The following is a 22,850-nucleotide window of genomic DNA, read 5'->3' on the forward strand; positions in this document are numbered from 1 at the left end:
GAATGGCCAACCTTATGATTCCAGAGAGCCTCATTTTTAATGTCAGTGCCATACATTTTTTTCTTAAAAAATTGATAACTCCTTCATTTGTACACGCAATTGCTTCGTACGAAATTTTATAGCATAGTAATGATCAGCAGAATCCATTTCTAGCCAAAAAATACCCTTGAAAATTCAAGTCTATGAAAGGCGATTTTCAGCCCACCGTGTGACGGGCTAAGTGGAGTAACAGGTTTGACTCCCTAAGAATTTTTGTTATCTAACTTCGTTCCGTTGTTTTTATTACAATTGTATTTGTTTGTCCCAGGTCATTGGCTGTCGGCAGTAGCGAAGGCTACCGGCTGTTTTCCTTGGGCTCCGACGATGCCCTGGAAGAGATCTACTGCAGTAAGAAGGGGGAGGACACCTATCTGGTTGAACGGCTCTTTAGCAGCTCGCTGGTTGCTGTGGTCACACTCTCCGCACCTCGGTGAGTCCCGTTCCCATACAAGACTCACCATAACCTACACCTGTTTCTGATATTCTACGACTATGTGGTTACTCACTTCAAGATTCTGGTCTCCTAGTATTCTTCAACTATCTATTTCATTCGGAACGATAGAAAGAAACCTTATCAAGTAAGAAAACAGCCAGCCGTATGTTCTCATATCGCTTTCGATCTAGGTTCACCAAACTGGGCCACGTGATTCGTTATTTATTATTTTATTTAACTGTTATAATTTTGGATCATTATATTGATGGCGTCGATCTGTAAAGCGGCCGCTACACTACTCGCTTCGACGCTTCGACGAAGTCCTCGACGAAGTTAGCCGAAGTTCGAAGTGCGTGCCCACACATTCGTGCTACTTCGCGAGTAACTCAGTCCAACCAGTCAGTGATTGGTTTATTTATGCCGTGACGCTTCGAGTCCTTTGACTCGGGCGCATTTACCGACAACAATCGGAAGTCGGGCGAAGCGAAGCGAAGTTGCCCGAAGCGAAGCGAAGTTCGTGCCCACACTATCGTATTCGGTCAAATTCGATCAACTTCGCGAGTAGTGTAGCTGGGCTATAAGGCTCTTGACTAGCAAGTCGAATGTCGCGGGTTCAAATCCCGGCGTGCGCAAGAAAATTTTATTTGATTAATTTGTTTATTTCACAATTTATTCTTGCGGCACGTTCCAGGGTGGGAGATTCTCTCATAAGATCACCGTTCAGAATTGAAACGTTGCTTGAAATGGCTTTACTTAGTAACCTACTTGGTGACCAGATCTGAATAGCCAAATACTCTCCCATCTTTCTCTCCCTCATCTCCTTCCCTTCTTCACCAGCTTCAGCCTTGTGCGGAATTCACATAAAAAATTAGGAGTGCAACGGACAGTTTCACTTCCATAAGATCCGTCCCTGTTACCGACTTATTTACTCTGCCTAAGGTCTAGTCGAGTCGTCAAGTCCTTCTACACTATGAAAAGAGAGGACAAAACATCAACGAAAGGTTTCAAAATTTTATCTGAATTTGTTCATCACATGGACAATTTTGTCGGAAATTCTGTGATGACTTCTTTTCACGTTTACTCCCAATGGCAATGCAAAATGCCCCCAGTACTATGTGTGTTTTTGATGTTCAACCGTCCTCATTCAACCTAGGCGATCTACCTTAAAATTTACACTTTATTTCATCATTCTCGTTTGTTTAGCTATTCAGTCGATTAATATTCACAACACTTTGGTTGTGTTCTCATTGTCGCCGGACTTCGGAGCTATTTGCGATTCTCGAAACAGAATCGCATCACCACAGCTGTGCGCCCGTGCCAAAAAACCAACGACGAATAACCAAATAAAATAACTACTACTCCAACTACTGTCTCTCGTTCCCCACCTTTTTAATTCACCTTGTGTTTCTTCAATGCGATGTGAGGACATTCGCTCGACCAGTGAATTATTGGGTTTTCATAACACACCATTCTCCTTGAACTGATGTTTTTGAGCTACGGTTTGTACGTTTGCGAAAATAATTTTATCGCGTTACAACATCGTTTGAAACTGTAGTAGTTTATTATTTTGCCACAATAGGCCTCTTGCATCCCATTTTTTTATTTTATTTTCCGGTTTAGGCAAATATTCTAAGACATTCTGTATTTTTTTTTTTTTTTAATCGTATTTTTGAAACCATGGCGATTTTTTGAAAATTTTAATCCGAAAAATCGGACCATTTTTTCATAAACCGGAAAGACGGAACATAATTTATGGGTGCGAAAACAAAATAATTACATAGCCCAAAAACATTTAAAAAAAAACGACGCATTTCACACGAATGGCAGAGGAGAATAACGAGGCATACCAAAAATATTACATCTCATAAATATTTTTTTCCTTGAACCTTCTTATTGATCATTAATCCTTATTAATTTATTTAAAGTTTTATTCCAGCAGTACTGGGAGGATATTGCAATCTCAGTCTGCCATATTAAATGAGATGACATATAATATAAATATACTTATACACAATATTATAGGATTGATGAATATATACGATTATAATGTTCAGTCACTTAATCCAAATATTTTACAATAAAACCTAATGTACATAAAATTAAATGAATTAAAGTGGAAGGTTTATCAACAATATGAAATATATAAACAAGTATAAAGAAGGTTCTCATAAAATATATTTAGTTGGTCGAAGTACCTATATATTCTATATGTACCAAGGTTGGTTTTTGTTTTTGCAATGAGACTATTTTTAACAGCTGCACATTCTAGTTATATAACATATAACTTGATATTGTACCTCTTGTTTGATACTATCCAAATGTTGCGATTTAAATTATTCTTGTACTCATAAACTCATAATAATATATTATTAAATTTGATTTTGTTAAAATCAGGACCATCACCATTATACTTCTAAGACAGCCGCCACGGAAGGATAATCTGTGCGATTTTCACATCATAACATCTGTCACTTCTGAATAATATCTGTCATGTCAAAACGAAGTACTTCCAATTCTAACGCTGCGTTTTGTTACTGTTTTGTTATTTAATTAAACATGGATTCGTGTAGTAACCGTAGGATCCGAGATCGTAAAAATAATTATAAATATTGTATGGTTCCTTTGTGCCCAAATACTTCGGCGACTACTAAGGAAAAAAGATTTTTCGTTGTACCGCGAATTTCAGCAATTAGAAAACAATGGTGTATTGCAATTCATAGGTCCAGTCAATTGGGTGAACTGTCAAATAAAACCGTACGATATGTCTGTGAAGATCATTTTAATGTAAGTATATTTTTTACAATATTATTGTTTGAACACAATATTTAAAAAATACATATTTTTCTTTGTTGCATGCTTCACGAATAGTTTGCTGTACAGTACAGTAGGTTGAGTAGGTGGGTCTATTACCTAGTGACAACAAGCCTACACACATTACAATATTGTTACACTTTTGCAGGCTATTCTCAAATGAAGATACTTATTATATTTGCATTGTTAAGTTTGTATTGAATAAATACAATGTCTCTTGATAAGTTGTATTTTTATTTTCAGTTAAGCGTGGATGCTCGGAAATGGCCCCAACATCTAAGTAAAAGGGTGCTTTTAAAAAAAGGAACCATTCCTCATAAATTTGAATGTCAAATTGGAGCTGATGGGCGAGATCTACTCAATGTGGTGGATCAGCATCCAAGCTCATCTAAAGGCGGTGAAGTGTTTGTTGCAAGTCTCGAGCCAATGTCTCCTTGCCTGTCTGATGTGGATGAGTCTGTGCCACAACAGATCATCAATCAACCTCAAGACTACGTTGAACTGGAAGTGTCGTTTCCTCTCGAGAAGCCTCAATGCTCTGGACTCCAAATACTTCAACAACATGTGGATGGACCACAAGATACATCAAGCTCCGAAGAAAACTTTCACATGTTGATAGTTGAGAACGCAACTGATTCGAAAGCCATTCAATGCAATTTGAAAAAGAAATTCAAAAGTAAATTGACAAATACAGGAAAAGAACACAGTAGGGGTCCAATCGAGTGTTTAACTACTCGTGACGTAAGTACTTCTCCTGTGAAGCATAATAAAAATACCAAGAATGTACAACTAAAGCATGTCACTCTTCAGCCAGACAGTTCTGCCTCGGAATCGGCATCTGGTTCAGAATACTCCCAACAAGCTACGTCAGATTCGTACGTTGATAGTAGTTCAAATAGTGATTTCAAAAGTCTGTCATTGAAATTAACTCTGCAGCATATTGAAAACAAACCAAAGCTGTATTTAGGAATCCTTAAAGATTTTTATTGGATTGTTAAAACCCTAGCACTCCTTGAAAATATAAACATTTTAAATGTTTTAATCGTTTTAAAAAAAATTAAATTAAACTCTAGTTTCAGCATTTTAGGTGATGAATTTGGCCTTTCTGAGGCTCAAGCTTCAAGAATCTTTAAGCAAAGTTTACCGAAGTTATCTCGTCATCTTGCAGAACTGGTATTTTGGCCTAAGTCAGAAGCAATAGAAGCCTTACTACCAATTCCATTCAGAGCAAGATACAAACATGTCGTATCAATCATAGACTGTTTTGAAATTCAGATAGAGAAGCCATCAAATCCACTGCAGCAGGCACTAACTTGGTCAGAATATAAAAAATGCAATACACTCAAGTACCTAATATCAATCACTCCTGATGGCTTTATTAACTTCATTTCAAAGGGCTTTGGTGGACGTACTACAGATATGATGATTGTGGAAAAGTGCGGCTTCTTGGACAACTTGTCTGAAGGCATGTCGGTAATGGCAGATAGAGGTTTTAAGCAACTAGCTACTATTTTAGAAGGCAAACATTGTCAACTTGTGCGTCCACCAAGTGTTGTTACAGGTGTAAATAGCACTAAAAGAGAGGTGAAGTTATCCAAGCAAATAGCAGCCCTGCGTATACACGTTGAACGTGTAATAAGCCGGCTCAGAGAGTATAATATTCTAAAGCCACATTCTTGTATAGACTTCCATTTGACTCAACAAGTTGACCATATTGTTATGATTGCATGTGGACTCATAAATCTACAAAAACCAATAATTTGATCATATTAGTCTTATTAATATTATTAGTCTTTTAGTGTTTTGTGCTCTACGCTAATGTTTAGTTTAAAATGTTATGTGCGCTTCATTATCATATAAACTTTAACTTGAATATAAATATTCATAATATGTACCAGTGTAATTTTGTTTATCCTTCATGTAATGTATATAGAATAAGTCTAAAGTGTATAATATTATGTAATTATAGCGCCAGTATGTGTTTTTTATAAAAACATATGTTGGAGCTTTTACTTAGAGTTTATAGGCAATGAAGCCACCAAAAGGGATAATATCAAATACTGTAGAATAATTTATGTATAACACCTTCAACTTCTTACATTTACCATACATTCTGATTATGCTATACTAGCGCCTCCTAGCCCCGTGACTTCTGTGGGTTGGTTTTTTTTAATGCATGTTATTTGAAATGTTTTCTTTATTTTACGTTAATAAATTATATAAGTCGAAAATAAAATATTTAGTAACCTACATACGACCTTACTGTTCTTATGCTCACACGTAAAAAGAATATTAAAGCCCGCCATTAGGTTTGTATTGTCCCGAAGAAATGCAACATGCTACACTAGCGCCATCTAGCGGCCAGCGTTACCAGTCAGTGCAAGTACTGACTATAATAATGCTTCCAATATTTTACTGAGAGTGGATTGATTGCTATTCATTCATTACGCCTTACTTTTACATCAAGTTTATATAAATACAGTTGTGTTGTAGCAAAGTGATCATGTTCCACTTTTTAATACATTTCTATTTGTGTTAGAATTTCCACTTTGTAATCATTTTCTTACTTCCAATAATAAATACAAAAAAAATCTATGCGATAATACAATAACATGTGTACGTATTATCAAATAAATACTAGGTATAAATGTAAAAATATGTCTTATGTAAACTTTTTGTTTTTGTTTTTCTGTCACTTTATACAAATACATATTATACTATGGTGGATGGGATGAAAATAATATGATGCTATTGTACATAATCAATATAATCATGTATTATTATGAATAAAGAAGCGAGTGTAGTGCAGTAAATACGTGATTTATTTCAAATAATGTATACCTATACATTTTTTTTAAGTACAGGAAATATAGCTCTGGACCAAAACAGCATGGCTTTATTAATAGCTTCGACACAGAATTCTTCATCGTAATCGATGTGGAAAACATTTATTTTGCCAGATGATTCAAAGTTGGGTTCAGCAACACAAAACACTCCCTTGAATTTGTTCAGTACAAACATTTGTATTTGCATTTGTGCATAATACTTTCTGGCAACAACACCCTCAAAAAAGTAATTTTTCATTGTACTATGTTTGACTGGACACTTGACCTCAACAATATAATCATCAGTGACTGCATCCGGGGAGCCACCGATAATTGGTAATTTGCAACTGATTTTGAAACCACATTCTTTATATTTGTGTCCCAGTTGGTTTGCTAGTACCTTTAACACCAAAGGTTCTAAAAGCCGACCTCGTTGCATAGCCTTTGTGTCTGGAATCTTGGCTGCCCCTAAGATGACTTCAGTCAATGTTCCATCCAATGTTTTGCAGTTAGCTGCCTCGTATAGTTTGGATGCAGTAATTCTGCCATATCGCATTTCGTACCATAACGGGCAGTTAGCCTGCTTTCTTGTTAATGAAAAAACTTCCTCGAAGATATTTGGAGGAATATTTAGATCACATGTAATAAAATTGATGAAATCTGTAGCACTTGTATTGTGCAGGTTTCGTGTTTTCTTAAAAGCAGAAATCATCCTGTGCATGGACAAACAGTCGGTGGGCTTCGGATCCATGTAAAGTTGAGTCAGTTGGCATCGAAGCCCCTCCTTAAGACTCCTTTGGAGTACTGCTGCCAGGAAATCTCCATTACCTTTTTCCACGCTTTTTACTGCGTTCTTGCCAACTTGGGATGCCAGAATGAACTTTTGGGAGGTTCCGACACACGATAACTTTGATTTTCTCCAATAACAGTCGACAGATGTCGACGCTGGTTCTTCACTTCTCCTATGGAGCCATGTTAGAAATGCCAGTGCATGTTTACAGCCACCTGAAAGCAAAATGTTCCAAATATAAATTATTTGTCAACAGGTAGCTGGCAGAGACCCTCGCAATGATTCTGTGTTTGTTACATCACACAAGAGTTTGCTCTTCCCCACATCTCCATAGGGTAGAAGAGTGTAGAGGTTAGAGGAGAGAAACATATTTTACAATATAGCGACATACAGTTCAACTAACCTCTAGAAGCTGCACAGTCTTGACATTCTAAGACTTGTATTTCATCTTCCATCTCATCACACAAAAGTACAACAGAGTATGCTTTTTGGCGGACACGGTGCTCGGGGGTTATTTTTGCTTTCACTGTGCAGATAGGACCTTCTCTTTTTACCTGCACATACCCGATAGCATTATCACCATAACTTTCACGTGCAGACCTTTAAAATATATAATAATAACACGTTGAAAACAAAAGACAGTTGCATATAACTGAATGTTAACAATTGTCTTAATAATAATAATTGATGGAAACATAATATATAAGTACATATTAAATGTTGTCAAAATATATAACATAATATTCGTATATTAGAAGATACAGAAAAAATACTAACCTTTTTGTTTTGACATTTCTAATTTCGCTTCCAATGAAATTCATATTATTACTTAGAAAAGTAGCCATCATAAATGAATCTATGTTCGGCAAATTGTCAGACTGACCCTGAACAAAACCTACTTCAATCATTTCCAAATAATATATGCTTAATTTCTCAACAAAGTTAGCGGACTACAATACAAACAGCCAAACCCCAAACAAGTGTCAATATTCAAATTCACAAGTCGCCGGAAATCAAGGTGTTGCCATATAAAAAAAATAATCAGTGTGGAATTTTACAAAAATTAATTCAATAATATTGGAGACGGAACATTTTCAAGTGGTGACGTCACAAGCCAAAAATAACAGATTTATTTATTTTATTTAAAAAAAACTATACATTTCAAAATTTTTTGAGTAACATTTTCGTAATCTTAGTAGAGAAATCTATCCACTCATTTTTTTCCAAGTCATTAGAAAATCCTTGCAAGTGGCCTATTAATTATGACAAATTTATTGCTTTTGGGTAGGTAGGTATATGGTTGGATGACCACAAATAACTTGTGTTAGGTTGTAGTAACTATTTCGCTAATGTGGTTGCAGAAATTCGCTGTAAAGGATTTGGCAAAAGACTGCTGAATTTAAAAATGTTTTTTTACATTTTTCAAAGATGTGCCGAATTTGCCGTGGATTGTGGATATATCAAAACATTGACAATTTCATTGACATATAGTATATCAGAGCATTAAAAGTGATGGATATCCACGGGACCCGGATATTAACGTAAAGTAAAAGTATTACCCAACATTTCCAAACGACTTTTTTATACTGAGCAACATAACACATCGTAAAATAAGTTTCTTAGGTTAACCTAGTTTAATCAGTCTGTTCCAATACAATATCATGTTATATTAGCTGTTAGCTGTCATATTGGGTGACACTGTTGCTAAACCCTGACCGCAGGCGATAACAAATACTTGTCGCAAAACAAACATTTTTTAGATATAATAGTTTCACGTTTCTTAAAAACGTTTAGTCTGAATTCTTGTTTCTGGTAAAAACGAAGCCTTCTACTTCTTCGAACCTCTTTGCCCTTTTGCCTCCAATAAAATCCGAAACACATATTCTTCCTTTTTGTATTTCACAACCTGCTTTCGCTCCTCGTGTGATTATTTTTGAACTAGCTGTTCTTCGTCACGCATTGCTGTGGCTCAGCCTATCTGTGCAGACAGATGAAAAATAGCGCATTTTGTTTTTACATGTTAGATATTTTATAAAAGAATTTTTTTCTATCATGTGGAAATACAAAATGTAGTGTGTTTTTGCCATGTCCCATTTCTACATTCAATGAAACAAAATCTGATTACGTAATTAATTTTAGGTGTGTACAGACAGACAGACTGAGCCATAGCAACACGTGGCGGGGAACAGCTAGTAGTTTATAAACAATTGTATTACTATTGCACAGCTTATTTTATTATTTTTTGTTGTACATATTAGTATTTCGGGCAGTGAGAAGTACATATTATGGGAGTTAAACCTGTACAAACTTTGTATTGTAAAAACGGCGTCATGAATTCATTATATATGTAGTGTAGGTAGGTACTGAAAATTACTTGTTTTTTAATTTTAGAATGTTTGGCATGTCACAACCGAAATTATATCATTTTAATGTTTATTATGTATGTTTACCCATGCTGAGCGCTTTTATTGGCTAGAAAAAGAATCCGGGAGCTTTCCGACGCTTCACATGTAACTGACATTGCGCTGTTTTTCAAAAAAGTATGTTTGTCCAACAGGTGTTTTGCGATGTTTTTTTTAAAAAAGCACGTTAGTCCAAAAGGTGGCGAGGTTTTTAAAAAATGCACGCTTTTACCTGTCACAGGTAACATCTATATAATATAGGTACATAAAAACACACACGTATTCGAATGCAACATTGTGTAAAACTTTCAAAGCAATCGTTGAAGCGCCTTCTGAGATTTAATATTTTGAACAAACGAACGTATTTATTTTTATAGATAGTTATAGGTATATATTATTATATTCTATATTGTTTTTTAAGTTAACTAATATTATTTGGCAATTAAGTAAATAAATATTACCCATTGAATAAATTATACTAAATTGTAATTGGCTTTTGGTTTCAAATTCAAAGTGGGTTGTTGGGAAGGACTGAGGCTAAAATCCTGATTGTAACTTGTACCACTTCCAACCGCATTTCAACAGATAAGATCCCGTATAATAATATTCGAACAAAATGTAAACAATAACAAGGATTTTTGCATACAAACACTTATTGTGGACATAATAAGTACGCACGTCAGATTACGTACGACTTTCAAGGCTGCCGATACCAGCTTTAGGAGGAAGCGTAGCATAATATCAAACTCCATAACTTCCGCCCTGAACGAAATAATCATTAAAAAACCTGATATTCGACCTTCAAACGACGACTTGACCAGTACAAGAATACGAGCGTATGAGGACTATCACGATAACATTTTAACATACATTTTAAAATCAATTTACATATTATTATATTTCTTTGTTTCGGCTGCCAACAGAATTGTTTTCAAGATCAAGGATTGGTTTTGACGTCAGAGGCCGAATCCATTATCGCAGTGTACTTATGGAACGGGAAAGCTCGCTGCATAAACCAACTTTTTTATGTGGCAATAGCTATTATTAGGTAGTCCTGCTGTGAATTTCTCACAGATTAATGGGGTACTTTTTATAGTTCAAAAGAACAAGTCAAGAAGAAGTCATAACGCTGCTTATACATTTTCGAACCGAAACGCGAGCCGAGCCTCGAATTATGGGAAAGGAACGATGCAACCGCAAGCGGTGTTTCGCGCCATTTGCTGTTGTTTCGTTCCTTTCTTGAGGCTCGGCTCGCGTTTCGGTTCGTAAATGTATCCATACTTTATATCTAGGTATATTGATTTATTACTATATTGAGTTTTGTATGTAACTTTCCTTCATAAATCCTACTGGTTTGAGTGTATTTATATTTAGTCTTCGTACTGGTAAAATAATCGGAACATAATGCTCCGCTTTGTGAAATTCGTAGTTCGTCATATCGCTCCGTTTCATTATCTTAGTAAACTACCCGAGAAAGTATAACCGATTTCGTTTGTATTATAAGAATTAAGGAATATAGCTGGGGAAAATAATAGTTGGTTCTTAAGCCCCTGCATATCCAATTTCTACACATTTATAAACAAAGTTTCTCGGTAACATAAAGTTTTAAAGTTAAAAAATAAAAGTTAATGTTGAAGATAATATCTATACATTTGTAATGCCAAAACTTTAATTATATGAAATTCCCTCGATAGAAAAAAATCGCAAAGTAAGCTAAAATTATTAAAAACACGTTTTGTTCTGTTATTTAATATGTGATAGCATTGAAAAAAATCACAGTGTATCTTTAAATGCAACTAAAGCATTTGTCGAGAGATCTTGGCTCTATTTTAAACGAATCGTGTTTTATTAAATATTTTCACCATTTTAGCTTAATTATTATCGTTTATCAATGTAAGCGCGCTCCCTCTAACATTCCTATTTACATATCTCCCTTCCAAACCATCTTTGAACGTTTACTACCGGGTCTTAAGTTAGAATTTGACCAGAAATGTGTTTCTTGTAGAAAATATCACTCCTGTGCTTTTTATTCAGGAATATAAGGGAAACAGTTACTTCACGCCAATGATTTCGCCGAATAAATAATTTCGTAAAAAAAACAGGAGATAGTTTAAATAATATGTTAATATTAGTACAAATCTAAGCAGTTCGACGTTCCAAGTTCCAAGTATACCAACAATATTCTGGTGCATCATCTTAAAAAGACAACAAGGCAACTTTACATAATCATAAAACCAGATCAAAGTTCATCATTAGTTTATTTAACTAAGTGTAATACTACCTTTGGACAAAGAAGCTTTACGAGATATACAACAACCTGACACCTAAATTAAAATAATTAATAACTGCATTAAGTCCGGCAACTCTTGGTTTAAGGAATTATCAGAAAAAGAGCTAATTGAAAATATTTTTAAAAACATTGTCATAGAAAATACGCTACCCAAACCTTGAAGTTCAACTATAAAAGTCGCTGACAACCCTCTATCCAAACCCTAGTTCGCCTCAGCACAGGATCTCCTAGTAAAAATATAATTTATATATTTTAATCAAAATATATACAATACTAGCTGACTTGTACCCGTCGTTGCCGGGGGTCATCTTTAGGAAATAGACATATACCACCGATGACTTTTCTGTAGGCCTTTTTAAGTTATACACGGTGTCCGGAAACTCGTAGTACAAGCGGGAAACTGGAGAATCTACACCACATGGGGAACCCAAATAAACATAAAGTTTTTTGATTTGAGCATTTTTCACAAAAAAAAAAAAACCAAAAAAAAATATTTTTCGGCTATTTTAGGGTTAAAGTTTTTTCTGGTGTTTAGGGTTGAACAACAGATGTTTTAACCCTGCAGAACAGAAATATTTTATAATAATAATAATATTTGGCTAATTTATATAGCGCCGTTTTCGTGAGAAATCACCTCAAGGGCGCTGTACAAATATATTTCTTAAATATTTAATACTAGAACTACTGACTTATCTCTAAGACTTATATCTAGTGACTTACGACTAAGGCCTATAACTACTATCTTAACGACATATACACGAGTATTTACATATTTGGCAACTTACAACTAAAATTAAAATTAACAATTTAATCTTACTAACGCCAGAAGAAGAAGGAAGTTCTATTATATTAGGGTGGATTTATTGTTAGCTGGATATATTATATGTTAAATGAATTAAATTAATGAATAAAATCAATCAATCGCCAATCTTAAACGCATTTAGATGATTCATCTGCCAACAATTAAACCGATTAACTTGTTATGTTCCCGCTGATATTGTCCATTGTCCACTGGTAGGCAAGTCAATAGCAAAATTGAATGAACGGAATCGCTAGATAATGTAACAATTACGGTATAAAAAAATGAAAAAAAAGAAATATTTGGATAGAATGACGGATTTATGGAAATGAGTGTCTGAAAAAGTGAGTTTTTAGTTTGGATCTAAATTCTGTTGGGCTGGTTATACATCTCAATTCCATAGGAAGTTTATTCCAAGCCTTGGGGCCGGATACTCCGAATGCACGATCACCAAACTTAGTGTTCGGATTTCGCTTAGGCTCTTTCAACCTTCCAATTGCAGATGATGTCGCTGATCTAAGAGTTGACTGCCTTAGACCAGTATTTTCCGGAATGCATAGCTCAGTAATATACGGTGGCGCCATTTCGTTGATAGCTTTAAACACCATCCAGCATAGCTTGTACTGGATCCTTTCAGGACACTTCAGCCAGTGAAGATTTCGGAGGTGTTCCGAAATGTGCGAAAACTTGGGTACCCCGGTGATAAGCCTTGCTGCGGCGTTGAACACTGATTGTAGTTTATCAGTTTCGCATTTAGGAAGATTTGCATAAATGCCGTTGCAATAGTCAAGACGTGATAGTATATATGAGTTCACAAGTAATTTAGTTGCCTCTGTTGAAAGGTTTCTACGAATCTTCAACCTCAGCATTTCAACTTCCACTTTTCCTCAATCCTGGAAACTTACCAAGGTTAGCCCGATACACAAATCTGGAACAAAAACGGAAGTCCAGAACTATAGACCAGTAGCGGTTCTGTCAATACTCCCAAAAATATTCGAAACAATAATTTGCGAAAAGCTAAACAAACAAATTAAACCGTTTCTTTGGGGAAACCAACATGGATTTCTATCAAATAAGTCAACCGTCTCTAATCTTCTAGAACTCTCACAGAGAGTAGCAAGAGGATTAGATGCTCAACATCAAACTGATGTGATCTACACGGATTTCGCCAAGGCGTTCGACCGAGTAGATCATGACGTACTTTTACGAAAAATACATAGAATTGGTTTCGACAAACCCCTCCTAAATTTTTTTGTCACGTATTTAAGGAATAGAAAACAATATGTTTGCATCGACGGATACAGGTCTAGAGAATTTTCTGCATTCTCTGGAGTGCCACAGGGGTCAAACCTAGGGCCTCTACTATTTATAATCTTAATTGATGACATTCAAGAATGCATCAAACATTCCACTTGCCTGCTTTTTGCTGACGATCTAAAATTACTTAAGAAAATTTGTGATGGTCAAGATTGTGTCAAATTGCAAACTGATTTAGATTCAATTTCATCATGGGCTGATGAAAATAAATTATTTTTTAATACAAAAAAATGTGTCGCTATGTCGTATACACGTTTGAGAAACCCTATCAAATTCGATTATTGCATCAAAAATGATATATTGTCAAAAGTAAAATCCATCAAGGACCTTGGGGTAGTCTTTGATCCCAAACTTACGTTTTCGGACCATATATTGCAGTTGACGACATCATGCTACAAGCTTCTCGGATTTGTCATAAGACTCTGCAAACAATTTTCCAATCCCGAGGCAATGATGACTTTGTACAACTGCATTATAAGGTCTAAAATTGAATACGCCTCCGCTGTATGGGCCCCATACCAACAAAAATACATTGAAAAATTAGAACAGATTCAAAAAAAGTTTTTGAGATACATGTATTTGAGAATGCACGGAGAGTACCCGCGATTCATGCATCACGAAAAATTGCTTGCCGAAACGCGCTACCAAAGTCTCCACTCGAGGAGGAGTGGGGCCCTTGCAGTAACGGCGTACAAAATTCTTAATAATTTAATAGATAGCCCATACCTTCTGGAATGCTATAAGTTATACGTACCGAACAACTACAGCCAGGGACGGCACCATGATCTGCTATGTATCCCACGTGGCAGAACGGACGTACTGGCTCGGCATAGCATGACACGAGGTATGGCGCTGTTAAACAACGCCTCCAAGACTATCGATATTTTTAATAGTAGCCTTGAAGAATTCAAGAGGCATATGAATGCAAAAAATCACTATTTATAACTTGTTATTTCTATTATTTTTCTTTCATTGTTTCGTATCATTTATTTATTATTCTTTACATTGTGTAGTTAATGTTACATGTGTATTGTAAATGGACACACAGTCTGTAATACACAAATAAAAAAAAAAAAAAAAATAAAAATAAAAAAAAATAAAAAAAAAACTGACTTAAGTTGTCTAAGGTAGAAGAACCCCGTGCTAACGGTCTTATTTACCTGACTTTTTAAAGAAAGGTCTGAATCCAGATAAACTCCCAGAAGTTTGACGGTTGTTTTAGCAGTTACGTCGTTGCCGGAAATAGCGATTGGTGAGTTTTCTATTAAATGTTGGCGTCTATGTGTGGCTGCCCAGAGAAACTCCGTTTTTGAAGGATTTATTTTTATTTAAGTTTATTTGAGGACATCCAGAGATTGATTGCTTCTAGACACTCAGCTGTGCGAATTTTTAGGCCGTCGATCTCATTTGGTGAGCAGTAAAAGTATATTTGCTGATCGTCAGCATAACAGTGAGATAAAAGGCCAAATGACTCGATAATTTTTGCGACGTCATTTGTAAAAAGAATGAAGAGAAGTGGACCCAAAACGGATCCCTGGGGTACCCCTGAAGAGAGTTTTGAGAAGTTGGACTGTTTATTTCCAACCTTTACTGCTTGCGAGCGATTGGATAGATAGGATTCTAGCCAATATTTGATGTTAGAATGTAAGCCAAACGTTACTTCTAGTCTCTTAATGAGAAAGTCGTGGTCAATGGTATCAAATGCAGCGCTCATATCCAAAAGTGAAATAAGTGCTAACTTACCTGACTCTATGGCAAGGGTTATATCTGACAGGACACGAAGTAATCCGGTTTCTGTTGAGTGGAACCTCCTATATGCAGATTGATGATTTGTGATTAATTTATTAAGATTTAAGTGGGAGATTATTTGAGAAGCCACAATTTTTTCTAGTAGTTTAGCTACGAAAGGCAGATTTGATACAGGTCGATAATTACCCAGGTTGTCGGCATCAAGCTGTGGTTTTTTAATAATTGGGGTAACTACAGCAGACTTAAGTGGCTCCGGGAAGTCACCTGTGCTTAGGGACTTATTAAACACGTGAACCAGGAAAGGGGATAACACGTTGCAACATTTCTTGAGAAGCCACGTTGGGATAGGGTCAAGAGTACATTGTTTGTTTGGCGAACTAAGGATCAACTTTCCTACTTCTTCCAGCGTTGTAGGTTCAAAAGATGACAGTATCCTTGTGGAATTGGCTGTAAATCTTGGCGGAGGGGCAGAAGATGTGGAGGCGCGTATGGTTTCTATTTTTTCACAGAAAAACTTAGAAAAGGCCTGCGGTGTAATTTCTGTAGCAGTTGGAACAGTATTACCAGCGATGATAGTTTTGACCGAGTTCCAGAGACGTCGTGGATTTTTCCGCTCAGAGTCAATTTTATTGATCCAATAATCGGATCTTTGCGATTACTATGATTACACCGGATTAAATGAAGGGTGATTTCAAAATAATGCTTCAAATCCGAGTTTCTTCATTTTTTTACGTTCAAATAGTTTTAATTAGTTGGGTACTTTGATCTTCGGTAATAATTTATAAGAATTTGATTAAAAAAAAACTTGAAAAAAAAACTTCTAACTCGATTTACTCGATAACGAAAGCTCAAATCAAAAAAAAATATACTACAAAATCGACTCCAAATGTGATGTAGTGACCAGTTTCCCGCTTGTACTACGAGTTTCCGGACACCCTGTATAATTGCGTCGTACAATATTTTCATGTATTTCATAAGGTTTAGTCAGCGTTAATAATGTAAGCACCCGAAAATATATTTTTACGACTTGATTACAAGACATCGCCTTTTCTCTACTTTCTATAAGTTTAAAATGCGTGTATTATATATATAAACCTTCCGGAAGAAATTCTCTAAATGTTGTTTTGTTTGTGAAAACGCTATCAAAATCCGTTGCTTAGTTTAGAAGAACTAAGCGCACAAACAGACAGACGCGGATAGCGATTTAATTTTATACTATTTAGAGCAGTGGTTCTTAACCTGGGTTCGATCGAACCCCAGGGGTTCGGTGAGTCAGTCTCGGGGGTTCGGTGGAGGTCAAGACCCCCGACTTATATGATTCGTGGTGACACGCCCCGCTTGTCCATCATTGGCTGCATGGGTGAGACAGCCGTTCACGTTTAGTGTTGAGACAGCAGTCAACATCAATGATGAATACTTTGATGAAATCATTGAAATTCAGCAGAGCCAGGTTCAACAGCAACTCTTCAGAACAACATCGCTCTCAACGTTTTGGTGTCAACAAATGGAAACATACCCTGTTATTGCTAAGAAAGCTCTGGAGATTTGTATACCGTTTGTACACCTATATATAAATATATACCACGTTTTGAATTTGTAAAAATCTAATTTTATTTTTCAAATTAGGAGGGGTTCGGTGAATGCGCATATGTAACTGGTGGGGTTCGGTACCTCCAAAAAGGTCAAGAACCACTGATTTAGAGATTATCTTACATAAGTTGTACCCGAGAAGCATACGAATGTAATTACAAAACACAAAATATTCAGATGAGCCGAAAAAAAAAAATTTTTTTTTAGCAAACATCTCGTTATTTCCACAACTATTTTGATATTGTTTTTTTTTATTATCTATCTAAATGTTTGTGGAAGTTACTAGAGATTTACTAAAAAACATAGTTTTTCTTGCATCCGTATACTTCTTGGTTACAGATATACATATAATATATTCTTAAAATTTCAAAATTATGTCGAAAGTAATTGATAAAAATAAAAATAAAAGTGTTGTGATTCCATTTCAAACCTTTAATTAAAGTCTTCCTGTGAAATGTTTGTTTGTTTCCACCACTGAGGAGTCCCCAGAAAATAATGAACTTTATTTATCGCAAGTCTTCCTGTAAAGTTTATAAGGTTTATATTATAGCCTCGTACACTCACATTTAAACTACTTGGTTGACATCTGGGGAAATACATGTGAAACATATATAAACGAACTACAGGTAACACAAAACAAAGTAATCAAAAAACTATTTCACTTCAAATCTAGACCATCAACAAAAAAATTATATATGGAAACAAAACTATTAAAATTAAGAAAATTATATGAATATAATACATGTCTTCTTATTTACAAAATAAATAATAAACTCATACATACAAATACAGAACTCATTAAAACGTCCCAAGTACACACACACTTTACACGGCAACACGATAAAATACATTTAAACACCATACATACTCATTATGGCAAGCAATCCATTGGTTACGAGGGAAGCAACATATACAATTGCCTCCCAGACGAAATTAAAAATGAAAAAAGTATAGGTACATTTAAAAAAAAATGTTCAGTTTTATGCTCAATCAACAAAACAATGAAAGTGAATAATATCAGTGTGTAATATATTTATGTGTAATATATATGTTATTTCTAGTTAAATAAGTGAAAAATGTAATTTTCTTTTATCTAGAATAAAAAAAAAATTAAATTAAAAAAAGTGTTTGTTTGTTTCCACCACTGAGGAGTCTCCAGAAAATAATGTGCTTTGTTTATCGCAAGTCTTCCTGTGAAATGTTTGTTTGTTTCCACCACTGAGGAGTTCCCAGAAAACAATGAGCTTTGTTTATCGTAAGTTTTGTTCATGTAATTCGTTCACCTCAGACTCGATATTCAAGAATATTGCGATATTATATTTGAGCTCCGTACCTTCTCAAAGTGAGTCAAAATCTCCGTTCAAATACACAATACTGTATCGAATGTCAAAGTTCTACATAATAAATTCTCGTTCCATGCGTATTGTGGCATAATAGGCGTTCACCTCGCCTTTGTTGAATGTATTATGCAAAACTGAAATTGGAATACTCAATGCGGGAGGTCAACTCTTTAAATGGTAACTTGGTAAGAGTGTTGAAATCAGCGTATGAGACTCCATAGTCTGATGTGAACACTCTGGAGTTTAAAATTATGGATAATCAAGGTTGTCCTTAGCACTACCAAAAGCGAATAGATGTAGTACTAAAAGTATTAGTGATTTAATCTTGCTATCATATAAAATCAAAGAAAAACTACAATAAAGCGAAGATTTCACTTGTTAATGTTTTTATTTTACCCCACTTATTTTTCTGTGTGATACTGTTAACCCCTCAGGCTAATTTGTTCGGTTTTGGAAACAGCTTACATGGTCTAATAGAAATCGTTGTATCTCCCTTACTTTCATGGTGAGAAATATGTTTTAAACGGTCTTACAAAGAGAAAACACCACGCTTTATATATATAAAATCTAGAAGTTAAAATAATTGAAATGTACACCTCCATGAATCTAAAAGTTTCGAGTGCAATTAGAGATCAATTTATGAAAGTTTGTTTATTTTAATTATTTTTATACGAAATGAAAAAAAGTGTGGAAATATTCTGTGACAAAAATACGCAAGGTGAACCATTTTTAAAACAATTTTTATATTTGCATGTCATGCATGTTTGAAAACGTATTTCATCACATTTCAAAAACATTTTTTAGTTTTCGGATACGGCAGAAATATTCAATTTTTTTTGATATTATTGCGAAGCCGACATACAAACAAATTCCCCGACCATCTGAGAGCGTCTTCACGAAATATATGCCAGAGGCCTAAGGGGTTACTAGGAAAGATAAACAATTTCCGAAGGCCATTTTCGTTCGTCTCCATGATAACTGAAGATAGACGGTGTTTTAAATGTCAGTACGTCATTGATGTACAGTACAATATGTACCCAAGACATTATGCTGTTTTTTTTTATTATTTTTTGTTTCATCTACCGAATTGCTTTAAAAATTACCTCACCTACATTTAACTTTTAAGTCCTCTACTCAATTTGACGCTACGCCCTCCTTACAAACAGTATAATTTATTTTAACCTTTTTTTTCAAGTTATGGTAGATTACAACTAGCTAGAGGCAATACTGAAACAATGTTTTTAACTCTTTCCGGACGAATCCCGCGCAGTGCGCGGGAAGCTTGTTTGGTCAGAATGGTTGTAACCCCGCGCACTGCGCGGGACAGTATCCAGCCTGTTTGATATATTTTATGAAAAATCGTGTGTAAATTCTTCCTTAATTATGAATATATTAAGTGTGCAAAATTCTCGATAGTGTAAATTACCCAATTTAAAGACACATTTATTCGAAAATACGTGTTTCCTATTATTTGAATCTCAAATTTTGTATGTTTTTTTGACTCGTAAGAGAGTTATTAACCTATCTGTTCTTAAGACGGGTTGTTTGGGAGAATTTGAACAGTTCATCAACGTTCATTTTCAAGTTCTGTGAAGGTTATGTTTAAGATCTGTTATTATTTCAGCTTTGTGAAACAACTGGCTAATAATGATATAATAACAGAAATCGAATAGAACCTTCACAGAACTAGAAAAACAACTTTGAAATTTGATGAGTTGTTCAAATTCTGTGAAACAACCCGTCCTAATAAGTCTCCTATAATCTGTATTCCAACCATTGGCTGACCTCAGCGTGTTGTTTGCATAACTTATCTCATGTTTCGTAAAGTAAAGTCAATAAACTATATTATTATTGCTATTTCTAATGGGCGTTTTACATGATGATTTATTTCGTCCAGTTTCCATACGGGTCGTCTTCTATATGGAAATCCGATTAGAAAAAACATCTTGTAAAACGTCCATTAAACGAGATAAATACCTGTTTATTTGTGTTGCGAATACGTTTATAACGAAACTAGACTACCAACCTGTAATTATTATTGTAAATTCAATTTGCCTATTATCATTAATTATTACTATTAACTACAACCTTTTATATTTAATATTTGTTCTAATTTGTAAATGGTAGTGTAGACAGCCCTGATTTAATTAACCTCATTGAATTTCAGATACCTACAAGAGCTACTCGTTCTAAAATCCTGTTTAAATGTAACAATTCCAGGAATGAGCATTTCAAATTGACCGGTCGGTGGCCGAGTTGACATCGCGTTTGGGTCCCACCCAGGCGTAGTGTGTAGCAACATTTCCAGCTTACTGTGGTGGTAGTAGGAGATTTTCAAATATTGTCAGGTTACTCGTAACCCGGGAATGTTAGTATTTCTTTTAAAAAAAAAATACTCTCATGTACCTACATTACATGAAGTTCGTAATAGGTACGCAGATGTAAGCGAATCTATTGACTCCACAGAAGCTAGGTACAAAAATGCTATACTATCATATATTTTAAATCTGTGCATATTGAGAATCAACAGCGTGTATTGCTTTTACGTCCAACAGATGGCGCTGTTTTTAAAAAGCATGTTTTTGCCTGTCACAGGTGACGTCTATATAATATAGGTAGATAGAAAACACAAGCATATTCGAAAGCAAAGTTGTGTCAAAATTTCAAAGCAATTGGTGACGAACTTTCAGAGATTTAAGATTTTGAATATACGAACATTTGTATTTATATAGATTTTACGGACTGTAGAATGTTTCCAAACCGTACTCCTTCTTTTTGCAACCAAGACCTCAGATGTTATCAACGAGTATTTGGTTTCACATCTTATTGAGTGTCACACTTTCAAACGTAGAATGTGTCTTGCTAGCGATGATGAAACGTAAACTTTAAGAGGTTGTAAGTTGTAAAAGCAACTTGATCGTCTCTGGCAAGAGTGGCGTAACTCTACCTACAGGCAAGCATCTGTCCCTAGGCAACATGCCTACTGTTGACGTCTTGAAACTATTATGTTGTTTTCTATTGGGAGTTGCAGTTAGCTGTGCAATACATGTTGTCATCGTTGATTTAGAAAGCACTAGGTATCCTCCACTGGAAGCGATCATGTAAAATTAGCACAAGGCGCAAAGGATCAATTTCGAGTATAATTTGGTTTGTTTGGTGTTGTTTGAATGTTTCGATTTTTTATAATAATATAGTTTTTACTTCTTCGCTCTAGATTTATGCATGCTTCAAAAAGATAAGATTTGAGATTTTAACAAACTTCAGGAAAGACCAAAAACGCATCGAGTGCACCTAATTACGGTGGCAATTGAAATCCACAAAAACCGTATTGATAGATATGACGGGAGCCTAATAGTTCTTGGTATCCGGACTTAAAACTTAACGCTGAAATCACATCAGTTATTATTAAGTTATCACATCGTTAAGACGATTGACGCGCGCAACACGGGATCGCTTCTACATACATAAATACACACTTCACCCCAATTTACATATCTGCCCTGATGATGTAGATACATTGTAACGCTGTCCGAAATGTTGGCTAAAGAAGAAGAAAGCGCAACTCGGCGTAATAACCCAAAAATAAATCACGATAATTTTCTGTTTACAATTGAACAATATAAAACAGATTATATTTGGGATCTTTTATTATTTAAAAAAAAAATTAAATGAATTGTTCTAGAATTCTAGAGTATATTTTTACAAATATCTACAGTAGCAACGCAACGTCTTAGACTGCAACATCCAAAGATATTAGACTTCTAATATCTTTGGCAACATCTGTAATTTTGAGTTTTTGTAGTCCCGTTGATTTGGGTGTGCGAGGGTCAACCCAGTGTATTCCACATCATAGCTCAAGGGCAATGGTTGTATTGACAGTTAACGCATAGTGATTAGGAGCATTGCTGTATGGCTTTAGGCTGTAGCCAATAGCCAGTGTACATAGAACCACTGAACCAGTTTAGGTCACAGACACGACCTTGGTCTAACGACTGGACACACCCAGTTTATTATTATTTGTATTAGGTATTTTGTAACCGAGTCTCTCAAATGTCAACCCTAATAGGCGTTGTTTGACAGTAAAGCTGTTGTCAACCAATTTTATAACTGATATAGCGCAGACCCCTGAAAGATCACGGGATACTCTGAAAATGCTTGACACATCACTTCCAATTTTGAAAATGAAAATTAAAATAATCCCGAGAAAATATCAATATTATGTTATACGTAGGTACTTTATGGCTTGTCTGAATTCTTGAAACAATCGGTACTAATTTTGAAAATGAAACTTATTCAACACAAATCCTAGTTCATTGAACCGGAGATCATATTCCGACAATTGAAATTAGTATGTTTAATGATTTGATAGGTATTAGTTTTCGTTTATTTCACGTTTCACCAAAAACCACTATTTTTACAATTAAATGTTGCTATTTGAGGTTCACAGTTAAAACGTTAACGACAG

The 22,850-nt window shown here is 35.1% G+C and overlaps 1 protein-coding gene across 3 annotated transcripts in view; it reads left to right on the forward strand.

The window, feature by feature from the left end:
- Positions 1 to 22,850, forward strand: part of Atg18a (Autophagy-related 18a) — a 93,514-nt gene that overhangs the window by 13,683 nt on the left and 56,981 nt on the right. For all 3 annotated transcript variants that reach the window (XM_089638354.1, XM_089638356.1, XM_089638357.1), the window contains exon 2: positions 308 to 469. In XM_089638354.1, coding sequence (XP_089494480.1) covers positions 308 to 469 — 162 coding nt within the window. The remainder of the gene's footprint in view (positions 1 to 307; positions 470 to 22,850) is intronic.

Source organism: Hesperophylax consimilis, chromosome 12 (assembly GCF_061612785.1).
Source record: "Hesperophylax consimilis isolate HC1 chromosome 12, BYU_Hcon_1.0, whole genome shotgun sequence".
Taxonomy (NCBI): domain Eukaryota; kingdom Metazoa; phylum Arthropoda; class Insecta; order Trichoptera; family Limnephilidae; genus Hesperophylax; species Hesperophylax consimilis.